Below are 20,008 nucleotides of genomic sequence, written 5' to 3'. Positions count from 1 at the left end.
TATTTTTGGGGTCAGATTTAGACTCACTGCAAAATTGTGGAAAGTACAGAGAGTTTTCATATAACCCCTCCCCCACACTAACCAACCTCCTCCACAACTGACATCCCACATCAGAGCAGTATATTTCTTATAATCAATGAGCCTACACTGACACATCATTATCATTCAAAGTCTATAGTTTACATTAGGGTTCACTCTTATGTTGTACATCTGTGAGTTTTGCCAAGTCTATAATGACATATGTCCATAATTATAATATCATACGGAATAGTTTTACTGCCCATAACACATTTTATTTTAGGAGCCACAGAATGACACTTGAGCTAGTACTAGTCTACCACCCAACCTTATTTATTATTTTCCTCCTTATTCACTCTGACCCAGTCACACTGGCTTTTCTTCTGTTCCTTCAACACATCAAGCTCATTTTTTCCTCTCTTCTTGTCCTTTGCCCTTGCATTGACTTTACCTGGAAATCTTTTTCCTTTGATCTTTGTATAATGGTTTCTTTGTCATTCATAGAAACTATTGTCATTTACCTTGCAATCACTTGCTAATCATATTACACTGTTTTAAAAAAATCTTCATAGCACTTATTACTATCCACAGTGATTTTGTTCAATTGTTTATTTACTAATTCATTATCTTTTTCTCTTCCACTTCATTCCCTCACACCTATTAGAATGAAAAATGGGATCTTTACAGCACATGAAAACATGCCTGGTCACATAGTAGGTAATCAGAAATATGAAAAGTAGATGAATGATGATTATATTTGCCTGAAAACCAGTGATTTTTCTTTTTTTAAAAATTTTTAATCCTTATTTATTTTTGAGAGATTTTAATAAATATTTAATAATAATTTATTTAATAAATATTTATTTATATTTTGAGAGAGAGAGAGCTGTCAAAGAGAGCTGTCACAGCTGTCAGAGCTATGAGAGAGAGCTCTGAACTGTCAGCACAGAGCCCGACACAGGGCTCTAACTCACGATCAGTGAGTTCATGACCTGACCCGAAGTCGGATGCTCAACCGACTGAGTTACCCAGGTGCCCCAAACCAGTGATCTTTCTTAATCCAAGGAATTACATCTATACTGTACCCTTGTACATTTATTTGCTTTCTTCTTTCATTTGACTATTGGAAGGCAGGAGGTGTGGTTGGGTGTGCGTGTGTGTGTGTGTGTGTGTGTGTGTGTGTGTGTGTACTTAAAACAAACCTTATCTGCTCGGCTCCAAAGGGCTTTGGGAGGTGGTTCTCCGGTGACAGGAATTTCAAGACGAAGCTTGCTTCCTGCTATTACTGTCACTGTATTGTCAGCATCAAGACCATCCAGGATGATCTTAGGAGGATCTAGAATATTAAATATGGCCTTTGTTATAAGACAATCATTTCCATGTGAATATCTGGGCCAGTACTTTGCTAGTGGTAAATATTGATAGAACCAACATTTTATCTGGACAGAAAGAATATAAGAGGAATCAAAGTAGTTGGTGCCTGGCACCTTGCAAAGCTACTCCATTGTAAGACTTCTTAAGAATCAACTATTATGCTTAGTGACTTACACCAATTCATGTATATCACAGTTTTGAATGTGTTATATTTCCATGGTAAGCAAAATCAAAAAAACAAGAACACAACTCTGCAATGATTTATCTACTCACCGACAACATGAACTTTGGCAGGCAAAGTAACAGAGTAGGTATCTGGTGCAAATACATAATCACCTTCATCCTCAGTAAGAGCATTGGCTATCACTAACTTGTGGATTCTAAGGAAATTAGAAAAACATTTCTAAGAATTTGCAAAGATTTAGATTGTATATGGCCCAACTGAAGAGACACCTGGACTTTATCTGATTAAGAGATAAGCCTATCTCCAGGCTGGAGAGAAAGACCAAGAAACAGAGAGAGAGAATATAAATGCGAAGGCTTAATTATCCTATTTATGGATCTTCATCAAATATTCATTTTTGAGTATACGAAATTATTTGTACAAATACAGCCTGATTATTATGCACACAAGAGTCTAATATTTCTTTTTCATCACATAGCTTTAAAAAAAGGCTAAAATACAACATCTCACTAGTGCCATAATTTAAGATTTAAAAAATTACCAAGAACATTCTTGATTTTGGCGTTATATGACAAATCTAAAAGCAGTAGTTCTTAACTTTTTGGGGATCAGCAAATATCTGATGGATACCATTGATCCTTTCTCTGGAGAACAGTATGTATTTTTGTACACACAGACTTGGCTTACAACTTCGGAGGATTTGTGGGACCTCCCTGGAGTACATTCATGATCTTAACCAGATTCACAACCAGGATCCCTAGATCCAAGTTTAAGAACTCTTGCCTTAGATCTTTGCTAGATTCTAGGATATTATGTCTGCCCCCAAAATTGTGGGAAGGTCATGTGGCACTTACCGGTTAGGGACAGTTAATCCATTTGATTGAATCCATAGGATTCAGTATCATTCCTTTAACCTTCTGTTTATATGGAAAGAATCAGTTGATGGCTTGTTTTCCTTTTGCCCTTTTTTGTTGTTGTTCATTCGTTTGTCATTGTTCTTTCTTTCTTTCTTTAATTTTTTAAAATTTACGTCCAAATTAGTTAGCATATAGTGCAACAATGATTTCAGGAGTAGATTCCTTAATGCCCCTTACCCATTTAGCCCATCCCCCCTCCCACACCCCCTCCAGTAACCCCCTGTTTGTTCTCCATATTTATGAGTCTCTTATGTCTTGTCCCCCTCCCTGTTTTTATATTATTTTTGTTTCCCTTCCCTTATGTTCATATGTTTTGTCTCTTAAAGTCCTCATATGAGTGAAGTCATGATATTTGTCTTTCTCTAATTTTACTTAGCATAATATTCTCCAGTCCCATCCATGTAGTTGCAAATGGCAAGATTTCATTCTTTTTGATTGACAAGTAATTCTCCACTGTATATATATATACCACATCTTCTTTATCCATTCATCCATCGATGGACATTTGGGTTCTTTCCATACTTTGGCTATTGTTGATAGTGCTGCTATAAACATTAGGGTGCATGTGCCCATTTGAAACAGCATACCTGTATCCTTTGGATAAATACCTAGTAGTGCAATTGCTGGGTCATAGGGTAGTTCTATTTTTAGTTTTTTGAGGAACCTCCACACTGTTTTCCAGAGTGGCTGCACCAGCTTGCATTCCCAAGTTGATGGCTTTTGAATAGACAAAGTACCATACCATGAGGTGCAGATAAAGGATCACTGGTAGGACATGATATAGAACAGAGAAGTCAGACATTCTTGCTATTTGGAAGCCAAGAACCAGAAGAAGATCCTCTCTTTATGACTACTCTCCAAACTTCCTCACCAAATATGTAATTTAGGAAGTAGAGGAAGAGTGCATATTGAGACAAGTTACAGATCGCCTAACTTGCTTACCTTCCTTTGTGAATGACCTTCAGACGGTCACTTTCTTGAACAGGTAGGCCATTTTTAGTCCATTTTCCTGATATGTTTTCAGAGATTTCACACTTCAAGCAGATTTCTTTTCCAAGGTTTACAGTTTGATCAGTCAGAGGTGTCAAAATCTTCAGAGGTTTCACTACAGAAACAATACTTATAAGTGCCAAACCCAAACTCCAGACAGGCCAAGATGGTATCTTGTTTTGAAAATGAGAATTTGTTCCAGTGCAATTGATATATTGGGGGACAACCAGAACATAACACAAATTTTGTGTTTGATTATGCATGATTTCATTCATGAAAAAGAGGAAATGGCACCCAGGTGAACTGAGCCAGGTAGAACTGTACAAAATGCACACACGCGTGTGCACACACAAACGTCAAACATCTACCAGCTGCTTGAATTCACCCATGCAATACAAACCATACTCATGCACATCTGAGATTACCAGTGTCCATCCAATTTCAAATAACCTCTTCTCACCATGTCACAGTATCTCAGTAACCACAACACTCCCCACACTGCTTCCACAAGGAAATTTTAGGTCTCATTTAACATAAAGTGCCATATTTATTAACCATTTGGCCTGTGTAAAACTGTGATACTGTTTTTTATTAGGTTCTTATTGTTTTGTTTTAATGTGTGGCTGACAAAACTTTTGAGTGTCATGCCCATAACTTCATTTTGCCCATTAGTTTTGTGGTTTTATTGCATAACTTTGTGTAGCATATTGATTTTAGAAATGCATATGTTGTATTATAGCAGAACTGACTGTAATTGCTTTAAATGGATACAAATATCTGTCCATGGCTGAAAAAACTGTTTTCGTATTAAAGGAAAATGACCACAACTCCGCGATACATAAGGAGTGAGTGTAACTGAGATAACTTCTGAATAATTCAGTGATCCTATGAATCATAATTGGACTAAGAAAGAAGTAAGGAAGCAGGATTTCTGCTCTGCATGTGTTACTACCAAACTTCCTGTGAGATTTGCTATCTTAATTTTCATGGCCAGCTGGAAGAGACAGACTCTGCCATTGAGGAGTGACTACTATTTGGAGGTATTTGGGGAAGTACATAAATTCTCTCATGCTTCTGGATCTTAGTAGCAAATGGGTTCTTACAATGTTCTCATTTGATCCCCCTTGGTTTGAGTAACTTCCTTCTCACTCCAAATGTAATTGCAGAATGTTGAATGTTTATTTAATGAATTGATAGCAAATTCACTCATGGGTTGCACAAACATTTTCAGGATTTTATATTGTATCTAAGTATTTATCATCTACTTATGTGGTCTTGGGATTACAGTGCTTCTTAACCATTTGGACCATTTCTGTGGCAGGTGATTTTTATACTTCCTTCCCAATCCTGTGTTTTACTATTAAACTGAGTAGTCGATTTCTTTTTCAGAGACCCTGACTGATATGACATAGACACTCAGAATGAATCCAATTTTACATATTTATAATTGCCACCAGTAGAAATAAAATAGATAGAAATGTTCCTAAAATTGAATTAACAAATGCAACACCAGTAGATACGCAACTTGGAAGATACCCAAGGAGATCTTACTTACAGTCAACACTAAGTTTAGCAGATGATTGTCCTCCCGTTGTCATTACAGAATATTCTGCACTGTCAGCCTTCGTTGCTCCCTCTATGATCAAAATATGTTTTTTGCCCTCAACTTTAATTCGATATCTTGATTTTGGACCAGGAATAATCTCCTCACCATTCTTAAACCTGAGTTTAAATAGATTATAAAAAGTTTTATAAAAGACCCTTTAGGAAATGGACCTTACTGGTCTTGGTTTTGTTTTTTTTGTTTGTTTGTTTGTTTTTGTTTTTGCTATATCCTGGTATCTAAGAACTATTTGTTGAATTAAAGAATGTACGATCACTACATCAAATGGATTAATAATGTAACAAGGATTGTCTAAAAAATTACATTAAAAGAACATAAGCTCTTTCTTCTCATTCAAGATCAGTTGAATATGCTACGAGAGAATATTACCTCTTCCACTCACTAATAAGAATTGCATCACTTAATATGTTTTAAATTTTTTAATGTTTATTTTTCAGAGAGAGAGAGATAGAGAGAGAGAGAGAGAGACAGAGAGAGAGACAGAGAGACAGAGAGGCAGAGAGGCAGAGAGAGGGAGACATAGAATCTGCAGCAGGCTCCAGGCTCTGAGATGTTAGCACAGAGCCCGAGACAGGACCAACCATGAGATCATGACCTGAGCCAAAGTTGGATGGTTAACTGGCTAGGCCATCCAGGCGCCCCTCACTTAACATGTTTTAAAGATAGCTATGATTCTAGATTAGAATGAACAATCTACTCTGTACCAATTACCACAGATTCATGCTGTGTAATTTACTATACTTTTCAACAAAGCATTTAATTTTATTATGAATCTCTTAGTTTTAATTTTGATGTTACTCACATAGAACTTGAGAAAACACTCTTTAACTGGACAAAAAAATGCTTTTATTTTTTAAAATAATTGGTGATTCTTAGCCTAAAACATTTTTCTGAGGTACTATAAAAATAAGGTAACTAGGGAAAATATATAATATTTTTCCATGTAAGTTGCCAGTGTGGCATGGTGAGAGTAAGCAACTTTTGGAACTTAGGAGCATCCATGGGATTTGGAGTCAAACAGATCTGGACAACCATGAGCTATCCATTTCTTACTAAGTGCCTACTTCCCTACATTTACCAGTCTAATTTTCTGGATCATTTTCTAGTTTCATAGGTGAAAAAACTCCCAGCATCTTTGTAGTTTTAGTTACCATTTCTACTAACACAAATGAGGTTGTGATTTTTTTCATATGTGTAAAAGCCATTTCCTGTTCTCCAATCTATAAAAGCATATTTTTAAAAATCTATTAAAAATGGACAGACCTCAGGAAAGTTACTTACCATTTCACATTAGCATCATCTTCCGACACCTCACATTCTAATTCCACTCTTTCCCCGCAGTAAGCATTCATGTCTTCCAGCTGTTTGGTTACCATAATAGGAGGCTCTGTTTAAAAAAAAAAAAAAAAAAAAAAAAAAGGAGAATCAGAATCATTAAATGCTTGAAATCTGCTCATGACCACAGATTTGTTCACAGATAAAAGACCAACAGTAAGAAAGTATCATCTACCATAGGGTTATGGTTAGATGGTGGTAGATAGTTGGCAGGTGGTTTTTTGTTTTGTTTTGTTTTATATCTTTGTTGTCAAAATAAATAGTTAGCAGCCCTGGGTAAGTTTTCCCAATTTTCTCAGACTCTTCAAATCAAATCAATTACTGTTCTGGAGAGCAGACAAAACATGTATCAAATATCCTTCCTTTGGCAAATAAGAAACCACGTGGTAGACGTTTGTGATGGAGAATCTCTGACAGTATGATTCTTTGGTTCTGGTTGGAGCTCTGATTGCAGAGCTCTCTGTATTCAGAGGGCTTCATCTACACCCTCCAGGTCCTTTCACAATGTTTTAGTAAAAGATGGTCTTCAGCACCCTCGGTGTCAACCATTGATTCCCTTTCACTAATACAACCGATTTTGAGAGAAGTGTATTTGCAATCAGCTGAATGTGTGAAATGAGGATTATTCAGTAAAGTTTGTTGGGTTTCAGAAGCTATAACTAGAATAATTATACTGTTTGCTTGAGTCAAAAACATGAGGTATTTAGACTCACCAGTCTTTTAGACTCACCAGTCTTCCCCCGCCCCCCCTCCTCAGCTTTTCTAGTCTTCAACAAACTTAAAGATTAATTAGGATACGTAATAACGGCCAGTGTAGAGGAGCTTCCATGCAGAGCCAGACTGTCCCCAAGCAAACCCATTTCTAGGCGTGCTGTTACCTGTGCCCTAGAGCTCAAGAGCTTACCTGTCACACTCATTTTGATAACTACCCTTGGGAGAAGGAGTGCCAAAGGTTGTTGAAGACTACAGTAAGAGATTGCACTTTACCTCGCACAAACAGCTCGGTGGAACATTTCTCATCACCAGCTGTCACATAATACTCTGAATCATCCGTTAGCGCACAGTTATTGATAAACATGATTCTTTCACATCCTTTATGTTCAAAGATGTATCTGTTTGAAATGGGAGGGAGATAACAGTCTGTGAACTTGATTTTATTTTTTTATTACCAGCAAGTTTGGCTTGTAATTCAGCAATGTTTGAAAGTCAAGGATATAATTATGATCTGCCATTTATGTAGCATATCTTACATAGTTAACAGAAAATGTGAAAACTGTTGTTAGCTTCATAATGCACACTGTAATACATATTCATATTTACACATAATATTTAACATCTGTATTTTTATAGAAGTTTTATTTCATATATAAATTAGTACTCACATATTTGCTTTTTAATTTTTTTAACCCATTGTTGGAAAATAGGATTGGCTAAGGTTGTCAGAGAGATTTTGAACTCTGTAAATTTTTTTTTTTTTTAAATTTTTTTTTTTCAACGTTTTTTATTTATTTTTGGGACAGAGAGAGACAGAGCATGAACAGGGGAGGGGCAGAGAGAGAGGGAGACACAGAATCGGAAACAGGCTCCAGGCTCCGAGCCATCAGCCCAGAGCCTGATGCGGGGCTCGAACTCACAGACCGCGAGATCGTGACCTGGCTGAAGTCGGACGCTTAACCGACTGCGCCACCCAGGCTCCCCTCTGTAAATTTTTTTAAATGACCAATTCATCTAGTTTATTTTTTTAAAGTTTATTTCTTTATTTTTGAGGGAGAGAATGTGGTGGGGGGGGAGAGAGAGAGAGAGAGAGAACATGGTGGAGGGACAGAGAGATCAGGGGAGGGACAGAGAGATAGGGAGAGAATCCTAAGCAGGCTCCACACTGTCGGTGTAGACCCTGAGGCAGGGCTTGATCCCATGAACTGCTGCAAGATCATGACTTGAGCGGAGATCAAAAGTCGGATGTTTAACCCACTGAGCCACTCAGGCACCACCCCCACCCCTGCCGATTCATCTAGTTTACAGGTGGACAGGGACTCAATCTTACTCATTGATTCCTTGATTCCATTCATGGGTTAGTGCAGTGACACAATAGATTTTGTTAGGTGAATAAGTGATTATACAATTTAAGCAATAATGTGAACTTAATCACTGTTACAGGCAGTAATTTTTTAGAACGTGATGTTCTTTTAAATGAGCTTAAGAACTAGTATTATCATATCACAGTAACAATCTACTAAAAAAGAACTTGAGCATTTGGAGACAAAAAACTAAAAGCCAGGAATATCACAAAATTTAATTGTCTGTGATCTGGATTATGGATGAGTATATTAGGGCATTATAACACACTAAAGAAAAAGTTCTTATTTGGAAAATCTTCTAATTGAAGACTTCAAGAATAAAGCATTACACAACATCTTATAGATAAAAATAACTGATTAAAATTATGTTTTTGGTAAATTCAAGCCGCTTTCAAGAGATTTTTATCAGACACAAACATTATTATCACAAAGTCACTCTGTAGGCATGACCGCATTAAGAAATTGGAAACCACCTAATTGCACTCCAGAAGTGACAGATTTTCAGGATTAAAGTCTTTTTAAAATGTGCGTGTGGCTCCTGTTAACTTAAAAAAATATATTGGAGTTGAAAATCTCTCAGGCTGAGAAGGATCTGTGTAAAGTAGTTTCATAATAGACTAGCAATACCATCAGACATCAGGGATTAGTCTGTTTCCTTCATTTGAGAGAGGGCCAAGAAATAAAATACAGGCTTTAGATGCTCTTTTGGAAAAACAAAAGTTCTCTAATTATAAGGTGTGATTCCCAGCTGGTATGTCAAATATATATTTCAAAATTTTCAAAATTTTATTTTAAAAATTGGGAGAAGTTCTGACAGTGCTCTGAAATAATCACATATAACCTATATTGACACAAAACTGGAACTGAAATAACTCAAAATAGTTTGTATAGAATTAAAACATAAAACAAAGTTTTATTTAGATAGCACTGTAATCTTAATGGCTCCAAAACACATGAAAAGTTTTTACTCCCCCTTCATGTGATTTTGCATTAAAAAGGTATAACAAAAGCGTGTTTTTATTCATAGAAAATTAAGTCAAACTACTGTTTGATTTATGTAGCTATCACTGATTATTTGCAAAGCCCACTTACTTTGTACTGGGTCGAATCTCTTGACCATTTTTATACCATTTCACCTCCAACTTTGGGTCTGCCAGTTCCACAACAAACCTTACTCTGCCTCCTTTATCAACCTGATATGCAGGGTCAAGAATTTTTGCAAAAGCTGGTAGAGAGAAAAAGCAAAACTATGTCAATATGTGCATACATATGCTGTGAATTTAAATAGTCGATGTATGTTTAAGAACCTAAAACTAAATGAAAAATGGAGACTCAAAGTAGAAATAAATTAGGAACCTTCCAAATTATCCTCTATATTTTAGAATTCTGTGTTGATTTATATATCATAATATGGCTTAGCAATTTGAAGAGAACCCACATGTTTTTGAAAGAAACATAAGAGTATTGAAGAACCTTTAAAAATGACTGTCCTGGTATTGAGGAGGGCACCTGTTGGGATGAGCCCTGGCTGTTGTATGGAAACCAATTGGCCAATAAATTTAATATCAAAAAAAAATGACTTCAGGAAATTATAAAGGATCCAGATGAAAGTGAACTCGAAGAATATGCCTATTCTAGCATGATTCCTATCAGGATTATTGGCATTATCTCTGTACTTCTTGTATGTCACAGTTTTTTAACACAGAGTTTATGAGATAAATTCAATGACTCATAAGATGAAATTGAATGCCTTTGACTAATTCAAATAGTAGACTTATCAAAGTTTTGTACTGTGGAAACTTGTCCAAATAGTGACACATATTAAATACTTCATACATATATGGTTAGGAACTCAGGACTTCAAAACATTTTAAATAACATAGAACATAGTAGTTTTAAAAAAAGATTATCTTTGAAAGGTCCTAAGCAGAAATTAACTTCTTTTTAAATTTAATAGTTTTTGGGGCGTCTAGGTGGCTCAGTCAGTTAAGCGCCCGACTTCACTCAGGTCATGATCTCACAGTTTCTGAGTTCGAGTCCCGTGTCTGGCTCTGTGCTGACAGCTCGGAGCCTGGAGCCTGCTTTGGATTCTGTGTCTCCCTCTCTCTGCCCCTCCCCTGCTTGTGCTCTCTCTCTGTCTCTCAAAAATAAATAAACATTAAAAAATTAAAAAAAAAATAAATTTAATAGTTTTTCCCTGATTTTAAAGATAATACTCATTTAGACAGTTTGGAAAATATGTACACCTGTGGAATGCCTCATGGAATTTTTCTGCTTCTATTTCCATCATTGAGACTTTGCCATAGTATTGCTTAAACTCACTTCCTCATATTTTAACATGATATAATAAATACTAGCTTTAAAAAAGTTATTTATCATATACCTCATGACATCAATTCAGAGCTAATGGCAAGAATTAGGCCAGTGTGGGGGAAAAGAGATATCAGCTGGCTCTATACTTTGGCATTTAACATGTTTGTGATGACTATATCATCTCAGATACCTCTCAAGAATTAAACTTCTGAAGGTTTTGAAGTTTTGAAATAGTGAGAATGGCTGACTTATGTAAACAAAGCAAAAAACAAAACACTTCTATATTTCTCTGGGTCCATTTCTCACCCAGTTTACAGGGAGGTTTAGAAATAAAGGGCAGATTTTTTAAAAGAAATGGTAAGAGACTTTAAATTCTGCTTGGACATCCAGGTTGGGTGCCTACATAAATAAATAAATAAATAAATTCGATTTGGACATTAACAAACAGTAAACAATAATAGGATTGATATGTTACCTTGATGTGCCACAAAACGGATAACTGACCATGACCAAATATAGGAAACTTTGAAGAGCTTATGATCAGTTTAAAATGTGTCGCTCTTGTTTTTCTTTCTGTAAATTTTAAATTTCAACATCTCAAAGTATTTTTTTTAAGAGATATTTAAAACCACAACAAAATCCATTCACTTCAGATCTCAAGGGAGCAGCATAGCTGTTTTACAACCGCACTGGGTGTGAGAAGTGAATTTCCCAGTCCCCATTTAATGGGTGGAAGAATATGATGGCAAAACAAAGAGACATCGAATCTACTGTAAGTAAGAATCAAGAATTTCAGAGTGAGGGAGATATGGAGTCTGGAGAAAGGGGCACTGAGAAATTCCCAGTGAGAGTGAAGATATTTATTGTTCTGTTACACGCTGTATGAGGTACTTGTAAAGTCAATCTCCGTTACCTTAAGTGTTCACTAGCTACCTGCTATCCTCATAGCTACTGATGTGCAGAGCAGTGAACTCCTCCGCCCAAAGCCAAAGGTAAGAAGTGTAACCCCTGCAAATTCCGCCCCATCCATCCCCGCCTCAAATCCAGGGAGAGACAGGAAGCATCCCTGCAAGGGGTTCGCCGTCATTTGTTTGGTCCGCTTTGGAGGCTGGCCCCGCTGCCACCTCCTCCAGGAGAGCTCACCTGCGCTCTTCTTCTCCACTCTGCGCATGCGCTTGAGCCGCCTGAGCATGCCGCGCAGGTCGGTGATGCCGTACTGGAAGGCGATCTTCTCATACTCGTTGGGGTTCGCATTCTTCAGCAGCTCCCACACGTCTACCTCGGGTTCTTCCTCCTGAGGCTTCACCTCCCTAACCGGGGAGAACATTGCCTAATTTAGTAGCCGTCCACCGGCCCCGAAGCACAAGAAAGGCTGGAGTATAGTACCGATTTGTCGGTTCAGTGTTAAAAGTCCCCCTTTTTAAAGGCTGAGTACTTAAAGGCCGCGGTCTCAAGGAAACTTCCATATAGTTAAAGATCAGGTGTGTGAGCTTATATTGACGCTCTCGCTTTCCTAGTTAACAATACAATATTAGGGAGAGAGAAAGGTATCAGGAAGTGTTCTGAAGATGTTTTTACTTATTTTCAACTTGAAAGTTTAAAGAGAAGGTGAGATTTTGAGGAACTTAAGATCAGTTGACATCTAGGCTATAGGCAACTGAAATAATTCGGAAAAGTGGACTAAGAATGAGAAGATTTAAATATTGGTCTATAAAAGAAAAATGATCTCTTTCTACCTTCATTGTATACATTCTAGCTTATATATGAAGACAGTACATACAAATAAGTATTTCAAATCTTAGGATTTTGCAAATTGCATTTTCCTACCATATTAGTGAATGTGTACACTAACCATTTTTTGCTGTTTTATATACAAAAAAAAAAAAAATTGACACTGCCAGAATGGTTTTTTTTGTTTTTTTCTTAAATATGATTTTTGTGGATACATTCACTTTTTTAAATATTTTTTTTTTCTAAATTGGCAGGAGAAAAGGAAAATGAGGCCAAAAATTCTCTCATATCTCGTCTTAAAGCACTGTCTTGAAATTTTTTGAAAGCAGGTTGGGTATGAATTATAAAAATATAAGTGTTAAACTTTTGTGTTTTTTTTTTTTAAATCTTTTTAATGTTTATTTATTTTCGAGAGACAGAGCGCGAGTTGGGGAGAGGCAGAGAGAGAGGGAGACCACAGAATCTGAAGCAGGCTCCAGGCTCTGAGCTGTCAGTACAGAGCTAACACGGGACTCAAACCCACGAACCTCAAGATCATGACCTGAGCCGAGGTCAGACACTTAACTTACTGAACCACTCAGGCACCCCTAAATGTTAAACTTTTAAAGCAAATGGCTAAGGTCCCATGAACAAAGGGAAAATAACTTCTTAGTGTAATTATCAAAATTATGATCCCAAATTTTGATCACTGACTAAAGAACATACAGAAAATATAAAGGACACACATGATATGAAATTTAAAGTACACTTGTCTGTCCTTATTTTAAAACCAATAAATGAAAGAAAAAATCAAGAATAAACACTAGTTTAAAAGCAAAATGTAACTTAAATTGATTTCCTTTGTTGGCTAAATAATCCTGATTTTTAAAGAAAGACTTAGTTGACTGTTTTTATCAGGTTAATTTGGAAATGTTACCGTAACTACTTACTGTGAATAATGCTGGTTTGGGCATGATTTTTCAGGAAAACTGGTCAACACATCTTAAACACCAGTGAGAAAACAGATTCTTGCTATCATGTTAGCAAATGATGGGTTACATGTGTTTGCATTGTCACATTAATTACACCTGTTTCTGCACTTTTTGAGAAAATACTGGATTGTAATCATAGGGAAGGAGAGGAGAATATAAATATTAACATAGAATTTAGGGTGGCGTTAGGCAAGGATGACTTCTAAATATCTAATTTACATTGTCATGTAAGTCTTTTTGCCCAGTGGAGGAGGATGCTGAGGCAAATCTCCTGGAAAGTGGAAGGAAGTGGGAGGTCATTGGCCTGTCAGTAACCTTTATGGGAACGACCAGATAACACCATTAGGGAAATGTGCCTCTTAAAAGCTCAATACGCAAGTATTATTTTCATATGTCACTGAGATAATAACTACACACTCTATTAACACAGATAAATTGAAAAGCTTAAGAAAATTGTCCTGAAGTTGGAATATTGGTAATAATTTGCCAGATCTACTAGGTTTACTGTCTGAAAGCAGTCTAAATTTCAAATACATCCTCTAAATATTTTGTAGAAAGTCTTGGAAAACTACAATTAAAATGTGTCTGTGTACCTATGTATAGTCTTTGTATGTGTTTCTTCAACCACTTTATTAGTGCTCTATTTTTTTTTTTTGTATTCCAGCCTAAATAGTCCCCTCACTGTAAAAAATATGCCATATTACATTGTGTTAAATTTGTATTTCAACCAAGAAGAATTACATCCACATTTCGAGTATCCTCCCAACACTGGTAAAAGGATTTAAAGATACCAAACTAGATTAAAATGGCAAGAAGAACAAGTCAAATACTAAGACATACCTGGATCCATGATGTGAATATTTATATAAAGGAAGCCAGTATAAAGATCATTGTTGTCAGTGTGATTTCTTAAGTCAGTTTTGTTGGTAGATTCATAAAACCAATCATCCTCACCATTTTTTTTCATTAAAACACCAAAATACACCTTGCTCTACTATCTTCTTAATCTTAGCAAATTTGGTATACACACACCAGTAACCTCTTTCCTAGTCCATCTTTTTCTATTACTTAATTCAATTCCAAATTGCAAGGAGAAGTATTCATTATTTTTTACTTGAATGTGAGGTCAAGGCTTCTACCTGTAGCATTACCTTAACTCATCCAGAATATATCTTTACTTACCATGGTGGCTGTGCATGGCCCTATCTGCATGGTTATATTAAATTACAGTAGGAGAGAAATTCATCTTCTATAGGCACTACTGATTCCTTTTCAAGCATTGGGATAGACCTATATAACATTCACAGTACTTTCATTTACATCAAAATTTCTATAACTTGATGGTCCTAGTAAAGTACAAAGCAATCACAGAAATTTTATACAGAATAAAACTTTCAAGGATACTTGAAAGTTTTATTCTATATAAAATTTCTGTGATTGCTTTGTACTTGAAAGTTTATTCTATATAAAATTTCTATGATTGCTTTGTACTTTACTAGGACCATCAAGTATATATATACTTGAAAGTTTTATTCTATATAAAATTTCTATATATATATAGAAATATATATTTATATGTAAATATATATTTATATTCTACATAAAATTTCTATATATATATATACTTGAAAGTTTTCTTCTATATAAAATTTCTATAATTGCTATATATATATATATATATATATATATATATATATATAATATCCCATAACAAGATTTTGCCTAATAGATTTATTCCAATTTAGCTAATGTCTATTTGAAATACTCCAGTTTTGTTCAGGTCAAGGAGATCTTTTGTTGTAGAGAGATGTTGTAGAGAGATATAAAGATATTTATTTTGATAGGGATTTTGCCACACACTCTTGGAGTAGAAATGGTGTCATTGCCACAATGAAAACACATGCAATTCACAAATTAGTAGGAAAACACAATGATTTCTAAAGTTATAATGGTGATTAGTATAGTATATTAAATGAATATAGTCTTATGCTAACAATTTAATTATGAGTCAAAATCATAATTAGGGGATGTAAAGAAAGTGAGAACTGGAGACATGTTTGCTGCCCATTTTGTCTTCAGTAATTTTGATCATTAATTAGATTTCTTTGACTCTACAAACTACTAGTAGTCATTCTTTTTTCTTTCTTTTTTCCTTTTTAATCAGAGCATGGTGTTTAATAATCTATTGTATTACATCTTGATTGATTGATTTGTGTGTGTGTATGTGTGTGTGTGTATGTGTATTATGTCTTTTTATGAATAAAGGCTCTTCAAAGGAAAATGTCACATTTTTGGTGGGAGTGAATATTTGACATCTACTATGAGCCAGCTTTTTACATTTGATTCAAGTAGTTTTTGTTCTCCACGTTTACAGATGTGGAAAACAAATCTCAGAGAGGAATGTAATTTGACCAGTCATGCAGTTTGTAACTGGGAGAGTTGAGACCAACATCCATATTTTTACCACCACCTTTTCCTTCCCACAAATGTGTATTACAGCCCTTTCTGCATTCCAGGCACTGGAAGGCACTGGCACACAGAAGGCACAAAGGAAGCACTTAGTGTTTTCCTGGTTGAGTAAATGATTGCAGGAGGAAAAAAAATCTCTTGTTTTCCTACAGTGTCAATTTGTATTATAAACTGAAGCACCAACTTCCAAAGTAGATTCAGTGTGGTATTTCTGATATGGAATGAGCTGCCTCAGAGGAAAACATGGACTTAGGTCCCTGCCCTGTCTCTAGCTGTATGACTTGGGGTAAGTTACTTGATAGGTCTGGTCTTTGATTTCTCACCTGTAAAGTGAGGAAGGGTAAGTTTCACTTAGGGTCACTTCATATACTATTGCTTTAAATAAATTTGGGGAATTAATAGATATTATTGAGACTAATGATTATTTGAAGTAGCCAAAGAGGGAAAGGTATATTTGATACTGCCAACGTCTCTTGATTGGCTAATATCCACTGGTAATTAATAAATTACCAATATTTATTAAATTATTAAATATTAACAATACTGTTAATATTTCTGTTCTCAACCTCAACTTTTAGACCTGGGGGAATTTTTCATTCATAAGGACTTGAATAAAGCCATCCAACTAAACTGAGAACAGACACAAGTCCATTTTATTCTACTTGTAATTTGTTGTGAAGTGTATTTATACACATTTCTTTAGTAACCATAGAAAGCACTAAAAGTAATAAAAAGTGAACCTGAAAAGTTAATGAAAACTGATATCAATATTATATATTATTAATTTAGAATCATAGTTTTATGATTTATTTGCACATTTGGTAGGTAAATAAAATCTCAGCAAATATCAATTTCTTTTAGTTGTGCTATAATAAATATCTGAATATGTATAGCTTTATACAAAACACATACATAATACATTATATGATTATGTATATGCATATATGGGGAGAAATCCTATAAAATTGTTATGTACTGAATATCCATAATGAAATCTATAAATTTTATTGTAAGAGAACAATGTTAGGGAGTGTGACTGATAATACTAAACATTTATTTCTATTTTACTAATTTATCTCTAAAATGCATATTTTTTGACTTCTAAACATTTTTAAAATAAGGACGTATCCTATAATCAATAGTGTGTCATAATAAACACTTTGGAGCAATGTTTTCATTGCTTACTGATTTATAAAACACATATATTAAAATGAATGGTGTCTTAGATTTGATGAAATACAATCACAAATACTATTTTAAAATAGGTCTTCCTTTAAAAACATTATATATATATATATATATATATATATATATACACACACACACACACACATACACCTGCAGACTTTTACCAAAATTGTGAAACTGAACTGATTTTTTGGTAAAATATCAAAGGCAGGAGAATAGAGGCTCTAGTTATTTGATCATGCTTGAAATGATAGAAATTATTAGAGAAATCAGAGGCTTCTAGATATTTAAGTCTTCTGCCTCAGTTTTCAGATCTCCTCATCCCCAACTAAGAAAACATGTGAAACTCATGAAAGATTTAAAAAGAAGGTTAAAAAGCATCAACTAAAATCTTTAGCAGATTAGTATGCTTTGGTTTCTCTGTCTCTTTCTTAGTTGACTCTGTGTTATATTTTATAAGCGAAACACGTTTTAAGAAATGAGAAATTCTTCGAAAAACATCCACTTTAAACTTGACTTCTCTCAGTGAGTGTCTAAAAGATTTCCAGGCCACAGCGCCTCACTCCATCGCTCGGTTCTCACCTACGTTTCAGGAGACCACTAAAGTCAAGCTCCCCTGCATCCTCTTGACCTTCTCCACTGTCATTAACAAAAAAAAAGCAAATCTGGGTTTAATGCTGAGACATATACACAACAGTTTCCCCCAAACACTCTACATATAACGTATATGCAATTTTGTACTGGCACACAAGTCATGGGACTAAATCAACACAAACTATTTCTTTTCACACAAGTGACATTTTAAGTTTTGGGGTATGTACTTGTGGAAAAGTAAACATGAAGAGCTTGTGTTACTCTATGATTTCAGAAGACACATTTTTGTAGATTGCATATATAAAACTGCTTGGATTTGTGTTAAAACAGAGTAACACAAATGCACTTAAGCCAAGCAACACAAAGTACTTTGTTTTTCCAAGTTTGGGGGCTGTAGAAACATACCTGTGTAAAAAGCAAAGGACTTTTGCTGATCTCTGTTATTGATGTCAGAGATTGGCTTGGAGAACGAAGTATACCAGTGTCAAATATATAAGTACAGAGCTTATATTCAAAGGTAACTTCTTTGTGTCCATCAATAGTTGAATCAGATAATGTGATACCAACATAACAAAAATGGAACTAGTGCAGAGCTTTTTAAAAGATGCATTCCTTTCTGTTTTAAAGGGAAATCATTATAAACTTTTCATTTTCTTATTGATATTTATACCTTTTCAAATGTATTTTTCAAAAATTTGACTTTGAATTATTGATGATCCCTTTACTAGGAATACTTTCCTATAGAGAAATGCATCTTAAATTAGGCATGCAGCCACCTTCATGATTTCGTAGAAACTCTAAATAGAAGCTATGGAGCTGACATTTAAATGGCACTACATATTTACTTACATGTTTAATTTTTTAATGAAGATTTTGTTTCCTGCTCTTTACAAATGTTAGTTATGGTTTCTAAGAAAAGAGTCTGCGGGTTTAAAAACAGTGTGTATAACACGTAAGTTATAAGAATTAAACTCAAATAATGTGTTCCCAAAATTTCTTTAATAGCAGGTATTTAGAGAAGACCTTTTGAAGAAAACACATTTCTATTCTTTTAAAGCACAAAAATTAGTAGATTATGTCTCCCTTTCTTAGAACTATGCTCATAGGATGAGCATAGTTTTAGACCTACGCATTTGCTGATCATGGAGAAAGGGAAGGTGGAAGAAAGTAATAGGATTCGAACGTATGACTTAAGAAAATAACAACTTATTGGTCAGGTAATATTAAATATATTTTAAGTAATTAAAATTTTCATTTATTCATAATTTAGGAGAGAAATATGCCTTTTATTAACAGACTAAATCATTGCTTTATGATAGGTTGGGATGATTTTCCTTATCAACAAAACTGAGTGGATTCAGTCTTGAGAAGAACAAAATATTTGCTCTCATTAATGAACTTACATTATGGAAAAATTAAGTACAGAGAGTAAGATAATGTCTGGAAGGGGCTAGTTATATTTCCTGTAGACTGGAACTTTTTGTGTTTTTCATTTTTCTTCCATGTCTCCCAACCCCCAATTTTTCAGCCTTGGCAGTTGCAAAATAAATCAAATGGGTATCTATATTTTGCCTTTCTACAGTATTCTTTATTCTAGTGGACTCAGTGGTCTTTCATTTAATAATCCAATATTAAATAGCGCTAACTTCAATAAGTCACTACTTAATTGTGGAGAATGGCTCCATAAGTAATTTCTAGATGAAAAGCAATATAAATAAAAGTTTTCTGACATCACTCAACTGATGCTATATCATTATACATCTTTCTTGGACATTTGGTGGAAAATAATGTAATTAAGGACAAAGTCACACGTGAAGAGACTAAAAGTGTGTTTTCAAAAAAATAGGAGCTTCACTATGACCAGAATAATCTAAAAAATGATCAGTATACATCTGATTTGAAATTAAACCTACAGCTTTTCTAGAACACTAACCTTTGGATACATAGTATGTTTGACAAGAGTGAAGAGGTGCTCTCATCTGGAAGACAAGAGTGTGGAGGAAGGGAATATGTGTTTGAAAACCCTGCACTTGCACGTTATACCAAAGCTACCTACATTCCCCTTTTGAAGTTACCTTCTCTTGAAAGCAGATCTGATGTCAATGTTTGGAGTAGTCCCAGTAGATTCTTTGAAAGGAAAGAAAACAATAAAATAAATACCCATTAAGAAGGCAATTTTGTGCTCAGTTCCTTTCCAGGCTGGGGGAATTCCTCAGATGGAA

The 20,008-nt window shown here is 34.9% G+C and overlaps 1 protein-coding gene across 1 annotated transcript in view; it reads right to left on the bottom strand.

Annotated features, from left to right (window-relative positions):
• MYBPC1 (myosin binding protein C1) overlaps nt 1–20,008 on the bottom strand; it is a 101,656-nt gene that overhangs the window by 33,693 nt on the left and 47,955 nt on the right. Inside the window, exons 6-15 of the mRNA XM_042948338.1 lie at nt 19,862–19,913; nt 17,775–17,831; nt 11,977–12,143; nt 9,613–9,745; nt 7,430–7,554; nt 6,389–6,494; nt 5,039–5,205; nt 3,436–3,598; nt 1,666–1,772; nt 1,221–1,354 (exon numbers count right to left, since the gene is read on the bottom strand). Coding sequence (XP_042804272.1) covers nt 1,221–1,354; nt 1,666–1,772; nt 3,436–3,598; nt 5,039–5,205; nt 6,389–6,494; nt 7,430–7,554; nt 9,613–9,745; nt 11,977–12,143; nt 17,775–17,831; nt 19,862–19,913 — 1,211 coding nt within the window. The remainder of the gene's footprint in view (nt 1–1,220; nt 1,355–1,665; nt 1,773–3,435; nt 3,599–5,038; nt 5,206–6,388; nt 6,495–7,429; nt 7,555–9,612; nt 9,746–11,976; nt 12,144–17,774; nt 17,832–19,861; nt 19,914–20,008) is intronic.

The sequence above is a fragment of the Panthera leo genome, chromosome B4 (genome assembly GCF_018350215.1).
Source record: "Panthera leo isolate Ple1 chromosome B4, P.leo_Ple1_pat1.1, whole genome shotgun sequence".
Classification (NCBI taxonomy): domain Eukaryota; kingdom Metazoa; phylum Chordata; class Mammalia; order Carnivora; family Felidae; genus Panthera; species Panthera leo.
This window is presented reverse-complemented; position numbering and strand designations above follow the sequence as displayed.